The sequence below is a fragment of the Cyrtonyx montezumae genome, unplaced genomic scaffold, assembly GCF_038088225.1.
Source record: "Cyrtonyx montezumae isolate F1298 unplaced genomic scaffold, pur_monq_1.0 scaffold_25, whole genome shotgun sequence".
In the NCBI taxonomy this organism is placed as follows: Eukaryota; Metazoa; Chordata; class Aves; order Galliformes; family Odontophoridae; genus Cyrtonyx; species Cyrtonyx montezumae.
The window spans coordinates 8,206,278-8,225,240 of NW_027071992.1; the positions used below are offsets into that span (position 1 = coordinate 8,206,278).

At 38.7% G+C, this 18,963-nt stretch overlaps 1 protein-coding gene across 2 annotated transcripts in view; it reads right to left on the bottom strand.

The window, feature by feature from the left end:
* The window catches only part of ITGA1 (integrin subunit alpha 1), a 318,815-nt gene extending 312,964 nt beyond the window's left edge, over positions 1-5,851 (bottom strand). For both annotated transcript variants that reach the window (XR_010622425.1, XM_065739886.1), the window contains exon 1: positions 5,352-5,851. Coding sequence is in view for 1 of the 2 variants with exons in the window: in XM_065739886.1 (XP_065595958.1) it covers positions 5,352-5,535 (184 nt within the window). In the remaining variant the exon portion in view is untranslated. The remainder of the gene's footprint in view (positions 1-5,351) is intronic.
* Between the last annotated feature and the right edge of the window lie 13,112 nt (positions 5,852-18,963).

Below are 18,963 nucleotides of genomic sequence, written 5' to 3' on the forward strand. Positions count from 1 at the left end.
GGGCTTGTGTGTACTCATAATTTCTATTACTGTTTTGTGGCTTAAGGAAAGACTGCATTTAGCTTCTCAGAAGTTCCTTTCATTTCTCTATGTAAATGCTATACTTATGGTAAGTTTTCTTCTTTACACACTTTGCAGTTAGTAAATTGCAAGGCACATCTCATAGTATTCTTTCAATAAAAATAGCCATAGGGTATATTAGCATTCCATATTGGTATTTATTTTTTGTCTTTTATGTCTATGTTTTTACAACTTTTTCCACTTGTTACTTCTAGTTTAATTTTAACTAGCAGCCTTAAATGCTTGGAGATGCTACACATTTCAGAGAAAGTTTGCAAATTGGCACTTAGTACGTATAGAAAATAAGCGTTCATTCAGCTCATGGAAGCAGGTGTCTTACTGCCAAGCACAAATGCTGCATAAAAGTAACAACCAAACCAACCAACGAACAACAGTGTTACCTCTCAACATATTTATTTGTTGCTGTGGAAGCATTTTGAGATGTGCTTTAATCCTTTCTGAAATAAATAATGAGATTTTATATAGTTGGGAACAATGTTCCACAAATATTTATTAGCAACTGTAAACTTAAGTGATGTTATCCAAAATTGGCAAGACCACTGTCAACTTATAAAGTTGAAAAAATAGATTATTATGCTCTGCATATGCTGGTGAAAAGTAACTACTGAATATTGTTATATGTTTGAATATTATATAAAAAGCTGTAGAAAAAAAAAACAACCAACATCTCCAAAAGTTTAAACACCATACAGCTAAGTTCATAAGTGCATACTAATTCTGTTAATGTTACAGAGAGACAGGAAGTTAACGTCTGTAGACTTAAGTTATAAATTTTATGGTTTGTTCCAGTCTTGATAAAAAGTTAAATCTTGATGTCATATCTGAGTTCTTTCTGTTTATGACTTAAAAAAAAAAAAAAATAATGGATACTAGTAATTGCAGCAATTTATCATCTATTTTCATTGCCTTTCTAAGTGCAATGCAAAACAAGAATCATGGCAAGCAAATACTCATAGGGGTATTATAAGATACTGGAAACATTTGAGACACACAACCCTATATCTTCAAGTTTTGATCAGCCTTATGAAGAAGGGATGTATTTTAAGCAAGGACAGGTGATGTTTCTGTGCTGCCCAACCCCCTCTACTGCCTGCCCCACCACTTCCATTGCAGGTAGAATCATGCAAACACATTAACGTCCTTGACAAAAAGAACTAGCAACAAAGAATATCAAATACAGGGGGAACTCCGCTGCGAGCTTTATGGATTTTACTGTTGTAAGAGGAAAGGAAGATGAAAGTAGAGAGTAAAAATCTGTTTTAATTCTTTTCCATAATCCTAAGTCCTGCTTATGCAGGTTCAGGACTTCTTCCTTTTCTGTAGAAATGAAGTTCTGCAGTTAAGTTTTTACGATTAATGGTATTTAGTATTATAAAGACAATTACAGTACTCTTACTTAATACCAACAACATGATTATCACCAATGAGGTGAGAAAAAAGTCAAGGAAGTAGCAAGATAAGCATAAGAATATAATTGAAGAAGTGTCAAAAGTAATGGAACTCCTCTGGCTAGGTTTCTTCCTTCATCTTCTTTTGAGCAGAGCCTGAGCAAATTGCAGCAGATCTCTACTCAAACCGCATACACTGAAGCCAGGTGAAATAGACCTTAACCAACCCTGATAGATGTTTATCCAGCTTCATCAGAACTTGCAGTGAAGAGTCATTGAGGAGATGGAGGTGTTTTTTTTTGTTGTTGTTTTTTAAGTAGCCTATCCTAGTAATTCTACCTAAAAAGTAATAAAATTCTGAATATTCTTCTTTTTTTTTTCTTTTTTTTTTTGCAGTAAATTACCCTTTGTTTGACATACAGAACCAAATGCATAAGCTCTTTATGTTGGACTTTCTATAATGGACATGTTGGTTTATAGAGCTACTCTCTCATGAAAGAAAATAAACACTGACATTTGGAAGAATATTCTCATATAATAGTACTTTAGTAAAAGCATAGATGTGAAACCATCTACAGTTTGTCCTTTTCTCTCTTCTACATAAGCAAGCCTAATTTGTTCAGTCTTTCTTTATCAATTTCATTTCCTCAATTCCTATCACAGAACTGTAAGGATTGGAAGGGAACACTGATGATCGCCTTGTACAATCTCCTGCTAAAGCAGACTGTGTACATTAGATTACATAGGAAAGAATCCAGGTTTATTTTGAATACCTCTAGAGAAGGAGGCTCTACAACCTCTCTGGGTAGCCTGTACCAGTGCTCTGTCACCCACAAAATAAGCAATTATTCTTCATGTTTGTATGGAACTTCATGTGTTCCAGCTTGTGCTCACTGTCCCTGGACCTGTAACTGGGCACCACTGGAAATAGCCAGGCCCTATCCACTTGGCATTTGCTCTCAATATCTATAAGCATTAATAATGTTCCCCATCAGCCTTCTCTTTTCTAGTCCCAGGTCTCTCATCCTTTCCATGTAAGGGCAGAGTTACTTCAGGCTCCTAAACATCTTCGTGGCTCTCCACTATACTCTAAGTTTCCAGTCTTTCTTGAAGCCCAGACCTGGACACGGAATTCTACATGTGGCCTCATAAAATCAGAGTAGAAGGGGAGGAAAACTCCACCTCAACCTGCTGGCCACACTCTTTTAAGTTCACCCTAGGGAAACCATTGGCCTTCATGGACACACTGCTGGCTCATGATCAACCTATTGTCCACCAGGATTCCCAGGTCCTCTCCACAGAGTTCTTTTACAGAAGGTTTTCCTGTAACTTGTACAGATACACAGCATTATACCTCCCCAGGTGAAGGACTCTACACTACCCCTCACTGAACTTCAAAAACCTCGTCTCTACCCAACTCTCTACCCTGTCCAGATCAACCTACCCTTCTGGTGCATTAGACACTCCTCCCAGCCTTGTATCATCAACATATTTGCTGAGGTTTCTGTCTTTTCTTTCATCCAGATCAGACTTGTGTCTTCTCTGTGCATTCTTGGCTGTTTATTTGCAGCTCTCTGACTTTCTTTACCTCTGGGTTTTTAGAGGTCTGACCAATGCCAAGTCAAGTAAAAGAAAGCCAGTATACATACACAAACATATATACACTTCTATTGTTCATACAGTCATGGTTTTGGCTGCTAGTGCATGCTATAAGAATAAGGAATTGGCTGGATGGTTGCTAAAAGAGTTGCAGTTAGTGGCTCAGTGTCCAAGTGGAGACTGGTTGTGAGTGGCATTCCTCAGGGATTGGTGCTGGGACTGCTGCTATTTAATATCTTTGTAGGTGACATGGACAATGGGATTGAGTGTACCCTCAGCAAGTTGGCAGATGGCACCAAGCTGACTAGTGCAGTTGACACAGCAGAGGGGAGGGATGCCATCCAGAGGAACCTGGACAGGCTTAGGAGGTAGGCCCATGCCAACCTCATGAAGTTCAACAAGGCCAAGGGCAAGATCCTGCACCTGACTTGGGGCAATTCCAAGCACAGATACAAGCTGGACAGAGAACGGCTTGAGAGCAGCTCTGAGTAGAAGGGCTTGGAAGTGTTGGTTGATGAAAGATTCAACATGAGTCAGCAATGTGCCCTTGTAGCCCAGAAGGCCAACTATATCCTGGGTTGCATGAAGAGGAACGCGACCAGCAGTCTGAGGGAGGTGATTCTGCCCCTCTATTCTACTCTGATGTTCTACACAGAAACCCCACCTGGAGTGCTGTGTCCAGTTCTGGAGCTCCCAACACAAAGACTAAGTAATTATTTACTGTTGGTGAGACACTGAATAGGCAAGGTTGTGGATGCCCAGTCCCTGGAGGCATTTAAGGCCAGGCTGGATAGGGCTTTGAGCAACCTGGTCAAGTGGAGGTGACCCTCCCTGCCTATAGCAGGGAGCTTGGAACTAGATGATCTTAAATGTCTCTTCCAACTCAAATAATTTGATGATTCAATGATAGTATTTGCTTTATTTCCCCCCCCCCCCCCCCTCTAAGAAAGAGCATGTAATTTATTTGCATTTATTATTATTCTGCTGTAATTTTAAATCTCCTTGCATGTAAATTTAAATCTCTTATTTTTCTGATATTGTTCCATTTATATATGACATTTTCTCTTTTTTACCTGAGACACTTTGAATGCTGACCCTCTTATCTGTAATGCCTCCTTTTTTTGTGACTGTATTCTCTTTTACAGCAACTTCTGACAGATTTGGACAAGACTCATCCTTGAGATGTGCTCTATCTGACCTTTTTTTACCCTTTACTTGTAAATTATCCACTAGTATTACCAGTGGCAACTTTGGAAGACTGAGAGAGAAGTGGCACACTAAATTGTTACCACTGAATGAAACACACCTCTGTAAAGAATGAAAAACAAAGTTGTGTAGGAAGAGTAATAACAACGTCTGTGAACAAGAGCTAAATATTGCACACCAAAATACTATGTTCATATTTCCACATGTTCACATACCAGTTATTTCTTGCACAATAAGCACAGTGAAGAGGAAAAAACCTTGTCTTGCCTTTTCCCCACTTTCTGCTGCCTGCATTTTGATTATTTTATGAAATGGATTTCTTCCTCTGTACTGACTCAGGTTCATTGTGTGCTCGTTGCTAGCTCAAGAGTGGCTGGGGAGTTCTGTGTCAAAGTTTGTGAGCACATGAATCCCAGTGTTGCTTTCGCCTCTCTCACTTCTTAGATTTCCCTCATTTCAGTTCCAAAACATTACTACAGATCTAATTACTGCGGGAGGGGGAAGAAAGGTTTCTTCTTGTACTTGTTTTACAAAAAAAGAAAGTAAATCCCTAACATAAATGAAACCCTAAAAGGCAGTGTTACATATTTCAGTTCCGGATGAACTCATTTTTCCTCAAGTTAGCTGAATAGTTAACTGTTTCCTTACATCCCCCTTTACCATGCATAATATCTTGAAATCTAAAAGGACGAAAATAGAAAAGCCACTCTTAATTAAAAATAACATGCTGCAAGGTGCACTTCTTTTCCCAATCCATCGCCAGTTATAGTATTTCTTCTCACCCATTCATCCTTACCTCACAGCACTTTTCTTTCCCCCACACGTTTTAGGAATCAAAGTTCCCAGACAAACAAACCGAAATAATACCTCACTGACTGCTGCAGGAGGGCTGGATCAAACAAGGCAATCCCGGGGCAAGCAGGCAGGGAGAGACCGAAAGACCTGGGGCAGTGGGAACGCGATTTCTGGAATGCCAGACCCCAGCGTTTTCTTCCCGCCCCCCCCTCCCCCCTACCGAAGAAAGGAGGACTACTTTCCGTACCAGGGTTTTCAAAGTAAGAGGGGAACTTTCCTCACCTGTCAGAATCCAGTAGGAGGCAGCCATGCCTGGGCTCCTGCGAGCCAGGCGCCGGGAGCCCGGGGCCGAGACAGGGGCGAGCGACGGGAGCGACCGTGCCGCCGGCACGCCCGGCAGTGACTGTGCTGCGAGTGGAGTTGAGCGCTCTGCGCCTCTCGTCCGCCTCGCAGCCGAGTTAGGCATTTCCTGTTTGTTATTCAGTCTTTACGTTTTTTTTTTTTTTCCTTCACATCAAGAGTAATGTTCCTTCTCCCCCCATCAGCGCCGCGCACAACTTTCCTCCTACCTAAGCCACCAAAGACCTCTGAGCCTTGGAAACCACCTCCCTTCGCTTAACTCAGCGCTAAGATGTACAAATAAAGCCAACCCTATCCCCCTCTAAGCCTCCGGCTACAGCCGCTGGAGAGCAGAGCAGACCTTAAAGGGGCATCTGCCGGCTCGTAGCTATTTAATAATGCTTCCCAACGGCCAACCCACGCTCAGTAGTGCACTGAAGACCTGGGCATGCTTCATGACCACCTCTCTCCCCCTTCTCAGCAGAGGAAAAGCATTGCTGAGGTACAGGTTGTGTTTGGCTAGTCAACTTTAGTTTTTCTTACACCTCCTCCCCCGGCCCCAACGCCTTAAAAATGCACCCTGAGGTTGGTTATTTGACTATAAGAGGAAGCCAGCCCCTGTTGCCCCATTCTCTGCAGCTCTGGAGATGCAGTAACTCTTCAGAGGATAGTTTTCCCAAATCTTTGTGCCACTCTATAGTATGCGCTAAGGAAATTCTATGCAACTGCCTTTGTCCTCATCTGCTGGACATTTGCAAGGCATTGCATTGTCTCAGTCTTCTTCAGGATGGGCTCTAGCCACACCACCAAAGTTGCAGAAAGCAAAGATAATAACATGGAGGAGGAAGATCTATCTGCTGTAAGTGAAGATCAGGTTTGAGATATCTAAAGAACCTGAAGGTGCACAAAGCCATAGGACCAGAAGATTTCCATCCACGTGTTCTGAGGAAACTGGCAGATGAAGCAGCCAAGCTACTGTCCATATTTGGAAGGTCATGATAGTCTGGTGAAGGTGCCACTGATTAGAAAAGGGGAAACATAACCCCCATTTTCAAGAAGGGAAAAAAAGAAGATCCAAGGCACAACAGGACAGGCCAGTCAGCCTCACCTCTGTGCTTGTCAAGATCATGGAGCAGGTCCTGAATGTCCTACTAAGACACATGGAAAAGAAAGATGAGGTGATTGGTGATAACCAACATGGCTTCACCAAGAGAAGGTCATGCCTGACAAACTTGGTGTCCTTTTGTGATGGAGTTACAGCATCAGTGGATAAAGGAGGAGCAACTGAAGTAATCTGTGTGGACTTGTGAAAAGTGTTTAATTCTGTCTTAATTCTCATCCTTGCGGCCAAATTGGAGAAAAATGGATTTGTTGTATGGACCACTAGCTGGATAAGGAACTAGCCGGGTGATCCCACTCAGGGAGTTGTAATCAGTGGCTCAGTGTTGAAGTGGAGACTGGTGATGAGTTGTGTACCTCAAGGATTGCTGCTAGGACTGCTGATATTTAGCATCTTTGTAGGTGATATAGACAGTGGGATTAAGTGCACCATCAATGAGATTGTAGACAACGCCAAGCTGAGTGGTGCAGTTGACATACCAGAGGGGAGGGATGAAATCTGGAGGGACCTGTTCAAGCTTGAGAGGTGAGTCCATGCCAACCTCATGAAGTTCAATGAGGCCAAGGGCAAGGTTCTGAACCTGGGTCAAGGCAATCCCAAGCAGAAATACAGGTTGGGTGGAGAATGGCTTGAAAGCAGCACTGAGGAGAAGGATTTGGAAGTGTTGGTTGATGAAAAGTTCAAAATGAGCCAGCAGTGTGCAATTGCAGCCCAGAAGGACAACTGTATCCTGGGCTGCATCAGGAGAAACATGATGAGCAGGTTGAGGGAGGTGATTCTGCCCCTCTACTCTGCTTTTGTGGGACTTCACCTGGATTGCTGTGACCAGTTCTGGAGCATTCAACATGAGAAAGACATTGAGCTGTTAGAGCAGGTCCAGAGGAGGGCCAGGAAGATGATCAGACAGCTGGAGTACCTCTGGATTTACGAGGGCAGGCTGATATACCTGAGATAACATTTTAAAAGGCAGGTAGTGATAAGGAGAGGGGAAATGGCTGTAAACTGGAAGAGGATAGATTTAGACTAGATATTTGGAAAATATTCTTTACTGTATGGATGGTGACAGAGTGGAGCTGAGACTGTGAAAGCCTTCTCCCTGAAAGTTTTCAGGGCCAGGCTGGATGGGGCTTTGAGCAGTCTGGTCTAGAGGGAAGTGTACTTGCCAATAGCAGAGGGGTTGGTACTGGATGATCTTAAAGGTTTCTTCCAACCCAAACCATTCCATGGTTCTATGATCTCCTCCCTTCTTGCTACTTGAATGACTTCTTGAATGACTAATAAATCACAAAGGTAAAATCAGCCAGATTCTAGCCTGTGAGTAGAAGTTTCAGGGTTCAATAAACATTCAGTAAAATAACACCTTGGAGGACTTTATGTTCATATTTATCGAAGGATGCTCAGGTGACTTGACATCCATTTATCAGTGCATGAATTCTTACATTAGACCTACTGAAAAATAACTTAATTACTCATAGAACAAAGGAGCCAAGGTCCCTCAATCAAGTGAAAGAGAAGTCAAAATACTCTGAGGATCTGGGGATTTTGGTGCTACTAGAAATAACGGAGTCTGATGAATAAGTGGAAGGTTGTGTAATTTTTCTAAGTTCCTCTGAGGCTCATAAACTACAGCTGTTCATAACCACTACAATAGTTAAAGATGTCTTCCAACTTCTGTCTTACGTTTTATGAGAACATATTGAGTGAACTTTTATTTGTAGTCTGTGAAAATGCAGATTTTAGAAAGTAGTGCACAGTTTCAAAGATGGATTTAAGAGCTAAGGTCCCAGTTCAGGAATAGTTTATGCATATGCTTCCCTTTACACATTATAAAATACAGCTAATTACCACAGAGGGACTACTCAAAGTTAATGAAATTAAGCATGTGCAACTTTTGCTGAATGAGGATCTTAGATCTGTTGGCCTCAATTTAAGGTAGTAAACAATTTTTTCCAGTTAAAGTTTTCAGTCATAAGACAAAAGGAAACCAAAGTGATATTCAAACAAAAGATGAGATTTTTTATTTTTTTTTAGCAAGTTATATTATTATTTCCAGTTTTAGCCTAGTTTCAAAGAATGACAGGATGTATCGTTATTTTAAAAACAAATATTTCTATTCCCTCTGTATCACTATACTTCAGCTAAATGCATGTGGAGAAGTTGAGCTTGCTTCAAATTACTGTGGAGGATTTCTGTCTGCAATGCTGTCAACTACTTCAGTGGACAAACATGGAGACTAAGTACTTGCACATGCATTGAATTATTCAGATCAAACATGTTTGGACTAACTAAAGCAATGATACAAATGTAGGGAATGTATACCATGGTGGCTGATGTAAGGTTATTTCTATTTTCTTCTAAATTCTTATTATTATTATTATTTATAATTCATTTCCCCCTTTACATCTTACATTAGGCAATGTCAGAAAGGAAGACAATAGAAGAGATGAAGTGTCAGACTGAGCTAGAATTTCTTACTAACTGAAAGATATTCAGAAAAGTAACTTACACTGTAGACCATTATTTATTTTTGAATACCAGCTAATTCAGAAAAAAAAAAACAACAACCTCATTTTGCTTGTAGAATAGCTACTGTCTCTTTTCAGAATATATATTTTTTGCTTTGGATATATTCGTTCAGACAGCTGTTCAGAATATACATGTAGGTGCGCTAAATTGAGTCAAAGTTCTATACAAGCACTGCTTCTTTAACAGTGCCTCACAACACTATGAGTAAAAGTTTTCTGCCTAACATCCAATCTAAATTTTCCCCTTTAGTTTAAAACTACTCTCCCTTGTCATATCAGTAACAGATCTTATACAATATTGTTCTCCCTCCTTAGTACTTATAATACCTTAAAGTACTGGGAGATGCAATGAGGTCTACCATGAGCTTTCTCTTCTCCAGGGTGAAAAGCCTGACTCTCTCAGCCTGTCTTCATAGGAGAGGTGCTTCAGATCCTTTGATCATCTTCGTGGTTCTCCTTTGGACCCACTCCAACAGCTCCCCTTCTTGTGCTGGGGGCCTCAGGCCTGGGCGCCTTACTCCACATGTGGCCTCACAAGGACAGAGTAGAGGGGGGGAACCACCTCCCTTGCCCTGCTGGCCACCCCTCTTTTGATGCAGCTCAGGATACTGCTGGCCTTCCAGGCTGCAAATGCACGGTGCTGGCTCATATCCAACCTTCTGCTGACTGGGTCCTCCAAGTCCTTCTCCTGCAGGGCTATACTCAAGTTCTCCCACTCTGTGTACTTATCTGGGATGGCTCCAGGCCAGATGTAGCACCTTGCACTTGGCCTTGTTGAACCTCATTAGGTTCATGTGGACTCACTCTTTGAGGCTGTACAGGTCCCTCTGGATGTCATCCCTTCCTTCTGTTATATCAGCTGCACTGCTCAGCTTGCTGTTGTCTGCAGACTTGCTGAGGGTGCACTCTATCCTATTGTCTGTGTCACTGACTTAACTTTTTAAAGCATAATTGAGTATTAGTTCCATGGAATCTGATAAAAATATTTGTAATATAAGATTAATTTAAAGGCTTTGAAAGATTGGACTATGAAAAGTCAGGAAAGAGGTATCAGGAAGACATAGTTATTCTTTTAAGGGGCATTATTTCTACAAAAAAAAAAAAAAAACCAACCAAAAAAAAACCCAAAACAAAACAATAACAAAAAAACCCAACAACAAACCCAAACAAAAAACCACACACAAAAAACCAAAAACAACACAGCAGTAAAAATGCTTTCTGTCCCACATGTGAGCGATGAAGGAACTAGAACCAGAGATTTAGAAACAGTTTAAATGGTAGGCTCTCTTCTAAACAATGTGAGTATAAGGTACTCAGGACTAATTTTCTGTCAAAATTGTTTTACCATTTTCCTTTATTTTGATTGTTAGGTAAAAGGTATCTGTACTATATAGCACAAGAGAGCAATGACTTTTGACTTCATATAGCCAAAAGTATGCTTACTTTACTTCCATTAAAGGAATAGTATGACAGCATCAGTGAATGTAAGAGGGATGGAACATGTTTCTGCAGTGTTCACTCTTGTTTTTATAGGATATTATGCACTGCTTGGAGGATGGTACAGAGCTTGTTCATGTAATTTCTAAGTGAAGATTTATCATTGAAAACTTATTATCAACTTTGGTAGTATACATTGTACTGTGGATTAGTGATATTTACATTTTAAATTTTTCTTACACTTGCTTATTCACAGTTTCCAAGATGTCTTTCACCTTGATTGCTTTGTTGTTCATTTTCATAGTCTCCATATTTTCCAGTCTGATTCTATGACCATGTTAGAATTCACTTGGCAAAAGTTGTGGGCCTATAGTCTTATTTTTATTATGTCTGATATATTCAAGGGCTCCTTTTTCAAGTACCAGAACTAAGATGTTGTAGGATTTGGTATGGTTCCAACAATACTCTGTGCATAAATCTTTTCATGTTTTACAGCTCAGCTTTTAGCGGATACTTGATATTCTTGGAGAATGCCCATGTTTCTGCTCCATGTGTATTAGCTAAGGTAACAAATGTGCTAGAAATCCTTTTCTACTGTGCAAAGGGATCTTCATAACATTTTTGTTTTGCAGCTTGTGCTAGTTTAACTAATGTTGATAGGAAACATTATGGAAGCAGCCTTTTGTGTTCTGCGTTAAATTCCTTCTATACAGAACATTTTATATCTACTTAGTTTATCATGTAATATCTGTCAACAATCATAAAGTATTGAACAAAATTAGCATGCAATCTGTATTCTTACAAAAATAATCTGATTTTCCTCCTTGGCAGATTTGAAGTATCTCACATCCTCAGTGACACTTCTTTTCTTTTCTGCATTTTCTCAGGGCACTTTTATTTATTTATTTTCTTTCTTTCCAATATTTATCCTAAGTTTACAGTGCTTGTCTTGATAAAAACTGTTGTATCATAACAATATAGACATCTCAAATTCCCTGTAACTTTTAGTATGAATTCTTTGCACGTGTTAAGTTTTTAGAACAAGAAGAGGTGAATTTACCTGGCGTGTTTTACTTTATTAATTAATTTACCTCAACTTCCTTTGGGTCATCTTCCTGCAAAGGCAATCTATTTAAATCCTGATTCAGAGTTTTCTTTTGCAGTGTGATTTTAATTTTCTGCTTGCTTATTTACTTACATATTATGCCAACAGTGTATCTTTGAGCTCTGTAACAAATTAAATGCTTTACCATGATTTTTTGTTTCTCCCCCCCCTATTCACTGATGCATACACACACTCCTCTTCCATTTCTGTTATTTTGCTCTGTTAGTTCAAAAACAACATTTAAATACAGAATACTGTCCAGGTTTTCATTTAATCTTCATGATCTGGAAAAGAAATTTGCTTTTACGGGAATGTGTGCCTGGTCATGATGCCATTGTACGTTTTATTGCATACAGTTAAAAAACAAACAGCCAATGAGAAAAATATTTCTGTAGTGCAGAAACTTCAACTCTTGTAATAATTGCCTTTTTATTTTTTAACTATGTTATTTTAAGACAAATTTTGAGTTTTCAGCAATCCCTCTCTAATGAGCAACACATTGCTAGTTTTTTAATGGATGTTGCAAAACAGATGCCTGCGGGGATTCCACTTTCTGTAGATAACTGTAACTCTTTGTTTCAAAAGTACTACTGAGACCCATAATCTAAATCACAGTACTCCGTTTGCCCTTTCTTGTGAATAATTTGCTTTTGTGGTCTGAAACACTGTGATAGTTTTATCTTCATGGTTGGGTCACTCTGGTGAGGCACAGTCCTGGCATTTGTACAGAAGCCTATACTGGATTTTATTATCCATTTTTTGGGTTTTACAGAAATAAGCTAATATCAAACACATGGGTAAGTCGGAAATCCCACTACTTTTTGAAGCCTACGTATTTTAGTGCATGACATAGGCGGGTAGGCATCTCTAGCTTCCTTCATGCCAGAGTCTGAAACCTTATGAATATGAATTATGTAAAAACAGTGGGCTGCTGACAGAGAAGGTAATACACATTATTTTTTTTTAGAAATAAGACTCACCTTCAAATTCAGTGATATAACTCGGTGTTCTTTTTCAGGCTGAAAGACATGTAAAACCATATTTCCAGTCTCCAGGGTTACCTCAAAACTGGCAGACTGCTGCTGGGATCTGTGTAGGATTCTGTTGAAACTAATGCATGTACATAAGAATTATGGCTTCTTCAGGACAGAAAGGGGCAGAATAAGAATATAATAGCTGGTCAACTGGATGGGATCCCCAGAGATCATATAGACTTAACTACAAACTCTGTAAGGATGCAATACCTCCTATTGTATACTTAGATATTATGTGTACATAATCATACATCCTATTTTATACTTACATATTTTATACCTGGTTGTTCTGGTAGATAAAAGCTTGGCCATGAGCCAGCAGTGTGCCCTTATGTCCAAGACTAGTGGTATCCTGCATGGCCAGCGGGCTGAAGGAGGTGATCCTCCACCTCCATTCTGCACTGGGGAGGCCACATTTAGGACACCATGTCCAGCTCTGGGCTCCCCAGTTCAAAAAAGACAGGGATCTCCTGGAAGGAGTCCAGTAGATGAACTCAAAGATGATTAAGGACCTGAAGCATCTCCCTCACGAGGAAAGGCTGAGTAACCTGGGTCTGTTCAGCCTGGGGTAAAGAAGGCTGAGAGGAAATTTGCTTAATGTTTGTAAATATCTAAAGGGAGATGGAAGGCAAATGGATGAGGCTAGGCTCTTCTCGGTGGTGTGTAACAATAGGATGAAGAGACTAAAACAAAGGCCTAAACACTGAACATAGGAAGTTGCATACAGAAGAAATGTGGAAGAAATTCTTTACAGTAAGAGTGATGGAGCACTGGAATATGTTGCCCAGAGAGGTTGTGGTCTCTTTCCCTGGAGATATTCAAGACCTTTCATGTTGCCTACCTGTGCAACCTATTGGAAGTTACTTGCTTTAGCAGGGGGTTGGAACTCTGAACATGATCTCTTGAGGTTCCTTCTAACTCCTGCGATTCTGCAATTCTGTGATGTTTGTCCACTATGCCAGAGGTGGATGTTGGTGGAATGGTGGTAGAAGCTGAGCCTTCACACCAATATTGAAGTACATATTTTTGATGTGTGACAGATGGCAGCAGTGGGCAGTCTGGCAAACTGGCATCTGACATAGAAGTGCTATAAAGCAAAGGTATGCCATTGAATTCCTCCATGCAGAAAAAATGTTACTCACTGATATTCATTGGTGTTTGATAAATGTTAATGGAGACCAAACAGTGGATGTGAGCACAGTGAGGGAACGGTGGTGTGTTTTAGCTGTGGCAACAGTGATGATGATGGACACCTCTGCTGGTGCAAATTTTCACAAGTACTGCATGCAGGCTCTTGTTCATGACTTGTGAAAATGCATAGCTGATGGTGGAGACTGTTGAAAAACAGTGCTTTGTAGCTGAGAAATTGCTCTATTCAATAGTGTTATTGTGATCTTTGTATCTGTTGTAGTTTCCAATGTACTAAATAGGAGGCATTAATTTTGAGGTAACCTAAGTACTTAACACATTGTGAATCATAGAATCATTGAAATTGGAAAGGGCCAAGAAGGTAATCTAGACCAACCATCAACTCATCACCACCATACCCACTAAACCACATCTCTCAATGTCAAATCTACCCTTTTATTGAAAATCTCCAGGGATGGTGACTCCACGACTTTCCTGGACAGCTTGTTCTAGTGCATCATAACTCCTTCTGAGAAGAAAGAAAGAGTAAAATCGGATAAGAAATCTGTGGTGAACACTTTGACGGATCACTAGGAGTTGCAACTGCTTCTGTCAAACCAGACTGATGCATTAGTTTCACAAAAATAAGGTCAAATATCCTACTAGTTTTGTGTCTGTGTTGCCCTTCTTTTTATATTTTAATAAAAATACTTTATTACAGATTTTTTGTTACTTGTGTACATTAACTTTATTATATAGTTTGTATGTTCCCCAAGGCAGTTCCTCTTCAGGCAGTGCAATCCAGGCAAGCTGAAATGTAGGACACCCATGGTCTAGAATATAGGGCAAGCACATCTTCTGTACAACTTAAAAAGAGAAATTTCTCATGGTTATTTTAATTTTATAGCAGCAATCATTCCTGATGCATAAAGTAAGCAGCTGTGTTTCATTTCTGTAAAATAAACCTTGGGTGTAGCAAATGTAACTTCAGCACTTCCTAGAAATTGTTTAAAGTGTATAGTCACAGTGAAAGAGGAAGTTCTGCTCTGACAATAGGAGTTTGTGATCAGTAGCTGTTTGCTAGACTCAAAACTCATCCCCTGTGAAACAAAGTGAAGTTGCACCTACTGCATTATCCTCCTTTCCAGTTTACCATCAACAGAGCTAGAAATTAATAGAAGTTATGCTACATGTTTTTGATTTCTTTGAGCATTTTCTGTGTGTTGTAGAAGTACAATCTGAAAAAAAGAACAATGAAAATATTTCCTTCAGCTAGCAGGAAATTGTAACAGGTTTTAGTGACCAGAACTTACTTGAAACTTAAGAAACAAGGAGAAAGAAATTCTCCAAACCACTGCCAAGAAGCAGTAACGTTATGGACAGATGCATGGTTGTTCTGCTGCAGGGCTATACTGACACAGGTGATATAGCATTAATAGAAGAAACTCCAAAGTAGCCCTTTTTGTAGATAAGGGAAAAACAAAAGAGATATTTTCTACACATATTCTCAAGCTGCAGTCAATTTATTTTCATTCTCAGTATATTCCCCAGCATAACAAGCATAGACAAATCAATCTGTTTCTCCAGGCAGTATCACCTTTCTGACTTACTTGTGTTACCTGCCTCGAAGACGGTTTTTTAGAATTAAAGCAAGTCAAAGAGCTGAGTGACAACAATAGAGTTGTTAAAATAACTAATATATCTTCTAGAAACAGAATTAATTTCATTAGTAATAGTGAGTTTATTAATAAGTCAGCGGATAAGAGTGGTATGCCTGGATTAATTTGTGCTTACTGCCTATAGTACTGTTGTTTCTTGAATCGGGACAGACTCAAAGCCAAGAGTTTGGTTCAGGTCAGCACCCTTTGCAGAACCTTTAAAGCTAGCTCAGCAATTCAAGTAAATTCCCATGGAGCAATTTAGGAGAACATTGCCCCCTGTGCTCTGAGGCCTTTTTGACCTTGGCCAGAACAGGTTGCAGCTTCTTCATTAACTCAGTTTGGCACCATTATTGAATACTTGTGCACCTAACAGGCAATTCTCTGTGTGGGATCCTCAACTTTTTTTTAGAAACCTTCCAGACTCTAATGTAAGGTCTTGTGTCTCCAGGACATAGTTTAATTCTGTCTGCTAGAAGAAAATTTGTTTGTTTTCATGACTGCCCTTGTTAAAGTAAGGTGAGTGATTATATCTATGACCGTGTTTGTTCACATTCCCATTTCCTCTCCTATTTAGAGGCTTGTGACCTTTTCTGAAAATATTTTACCTACCCAGTGAGGAATACTTATCACACAGATTTGATGACTTCAGTTTTTCTAGGAAGCTATTGCCTCAGTTCTCAGCTAAATAATTCTGACTGCAGTAAAGCTGATTGAAAAATAGCTCAGAGCCAGAAGAAAAATATTTTTGTAGATCTTTGTTGAGATTTTGAAATGATATTGATGTGATATTTTTTTCCAGGGATTATACTTAGTTTGAGATAAAACAGCCAGCTTAGCTGTAGGTATGTCAAAAGGATTCATAGTGGTGATTGCAATGCTGAATCAGCATTGTGTGATTTTTTGTGGGAAAGAGCAAAGCTGTGGAGAAGGGAACCTTGAAAATTCATGGCTTTCTAATCACAGAAATCAACTAATTCGAACTGGAAAGTAAACTATATTTAGAGACCAATTTTTTTATACTGTTATTAGCCACACAGCTGCATGGACAACATCAAGGAGTTGTGCAGTTAGATACATAGTAGCAGCATAGGTAAGTAACTGAAAATGTACTCACTGCAATGGTCAGTGAGCCGATAAAAAGAGAATAAACATCAAGAACATTCTGAACTTGCTTTTTTTTTTTTTTTTACTGTTACCAACTTTTCTAAAACTTATCTACATGCTGTGCCAGTTGTTCACATTGCTAAGGGATTGTTTCATGAATCAGATGGATGGTAAACATTCATTTAAAACAGTTAAAATGAAAATAAGTACTAAAATGGTACGTTATTCAGTGATACAAATACTGCTATGATAACATTATAAAACTGATTTATTATAATTTGATTTAACCCTCCTTAAGAGATTATTTTTGTTACCCTTAGATTTTTTTTTTTAGTTCTACTTGGTCCTCAGAGACTATTTTTGGTAGGGAAAAAGAAGCTTATAAATTCAGGGAAGTGATCAATGTTGTGCTTTTCTTAAGTAATCAAATTCCAATAAAACATACAATTTTCAATCAATTTGAATCAATATTTCATGTGCCACTTGTTTTTCCAGTTCTGAGATGCTGTTGTTTTATGTTACATGATTTTTCTAACACATTTCAAGACATTATATTGACTTTCTCCAAAATGTTAGGCCTGCAAAATACTTAGGAAAACCTGTCACAGTGGAGGAATAGTATTTCCAGTGAGTTGGCCAAAATTTTTTTTCAGACTAAACAGATCTGAAGGCCAAGGGAATTGTTATGTTTGTTTAGTCTGACTGACTGAAGAGCACGGAGTCTTGTTTTAATATACTGTTTTGGTAAATAAAAATGCATTTCTTTAGTACTAGAGAAAATAAAACAATGCTTGTTTAATAGACAAATTTTATTTACTTTTTTCTATAGATATTTTCAACACACTGCCTGTTCTCCAGCATAGCTGAGAATTTTCAAATGTGTCTTCAACTTCTTCGATCCAACAGGGTTGAAGGAGAAAAGATAAGAACAAAATTAGAACTAGAAAAGTATTATGTTATGGAGGATTTATGCTCATTTGTCAAAATCCTTGTGCTGAACATCATCAGTAGCATTTATCTAACCTTATCACAACAACTATGCTTGACTCCTTTATTGTTTTTAAATCTAATTGACTTCAGAAGAGCAGCATCAGACAGTTTATGAGAGGAAATATATGCTCAAACATATGACTGCACATTATATGTTCTTTTTAAAATGCAGCTTCTTTTCACATAAAATTACTGCAAGTAATCCACAGACAAGATCACCAAATTTCATGCTATTAACAGCCTCATTCAGTCAAGACTGTATATTAGAATCACAGAACCGAAGAATCATTAAGGTTGGAAAAGACCACTAAGAGCATCTAGTTCAACCATTAGCTCATCACCACCTTGACCATTAAGCCACGTCTCTTAGTGCTGAAGTCATAGCTTTGTTGTCCTTCTTCAGACATGCTCTATAGCCTCAAAGTGTTTTCTGTAATGAAAGCTTTATAATCTGTTAATTTTTTTCATTGTGAAATAGAGAAAACATTGCAAGAGAGAATTTGGAAATAAAGAATAGGATAAGTTTTAAACAGCATGATTTTTATTTTGAAATAATCGTGATTTCTATTTGAGAAGCATTTGCTAATAACACATGAGATATCTCCATAGAAGTATAATATGTATTTGTAGTTGCTGAATCAAAGCCATAGTTATGTAGCATGGGGAGTTACATTTCTAAACTGTATTTCTGTACTACTTGCTTACCACAAACAGCTGATAAAATAGCTCTGTATAGTTAATATTCATACCCTGCCTAACAGCTACTCTTTCTCACATACTCGGCAGGACTGAAGAAAAACCAACACAATAGCAAGAAAGCAAAGATGTTATTTATACTTTTTATCATCAGCTTTATTGGTTCATTTGTGGCCTATTTCCTGCTGCAGAGGTCAGTATAAAAACAGATGCTATAATAATTAATGGATTATATTCTCTGAAAGGAGATGCAGATTTTTATATTACAAGAAGATCTATCTAGAACAGAAGCATCTGTGGGAAAACTGTATACTATAGTTTGTAGAAAGCAAAAACATTGGTCAATGAATATTCCCAAACAAACGGTGTTTAATAACAAATAGAATGGATTTAAAAACTATAACAAAGCAAATTCCCTGTAAACATAGCTCTCAGGAAATGTCGTATGCAAGCTATCCACGCCTTTTCCTGACAATGCATTGTATGATATCTGAAGTTCTTTATCTCAGGTCTAACGCTTAGAAGGAGTTATCTTGAACAAATGGAGGGTCAAGGTTTAGTCTTTTTTATATACATAAAAATTGCTGAGGAGGTTTATGTGAAAGATAGATTGATTTTAAAGAACATGTATAGACAAGCATAGAGAGTATTGAAATTTGGTGGCATCAGTTTTCTTAAACAAATCATTGAGCAATCATTTAAACATGCTTCTCATGTAGTTCAAGTTTACATCCTGACTAAAAAATAAAAAACAG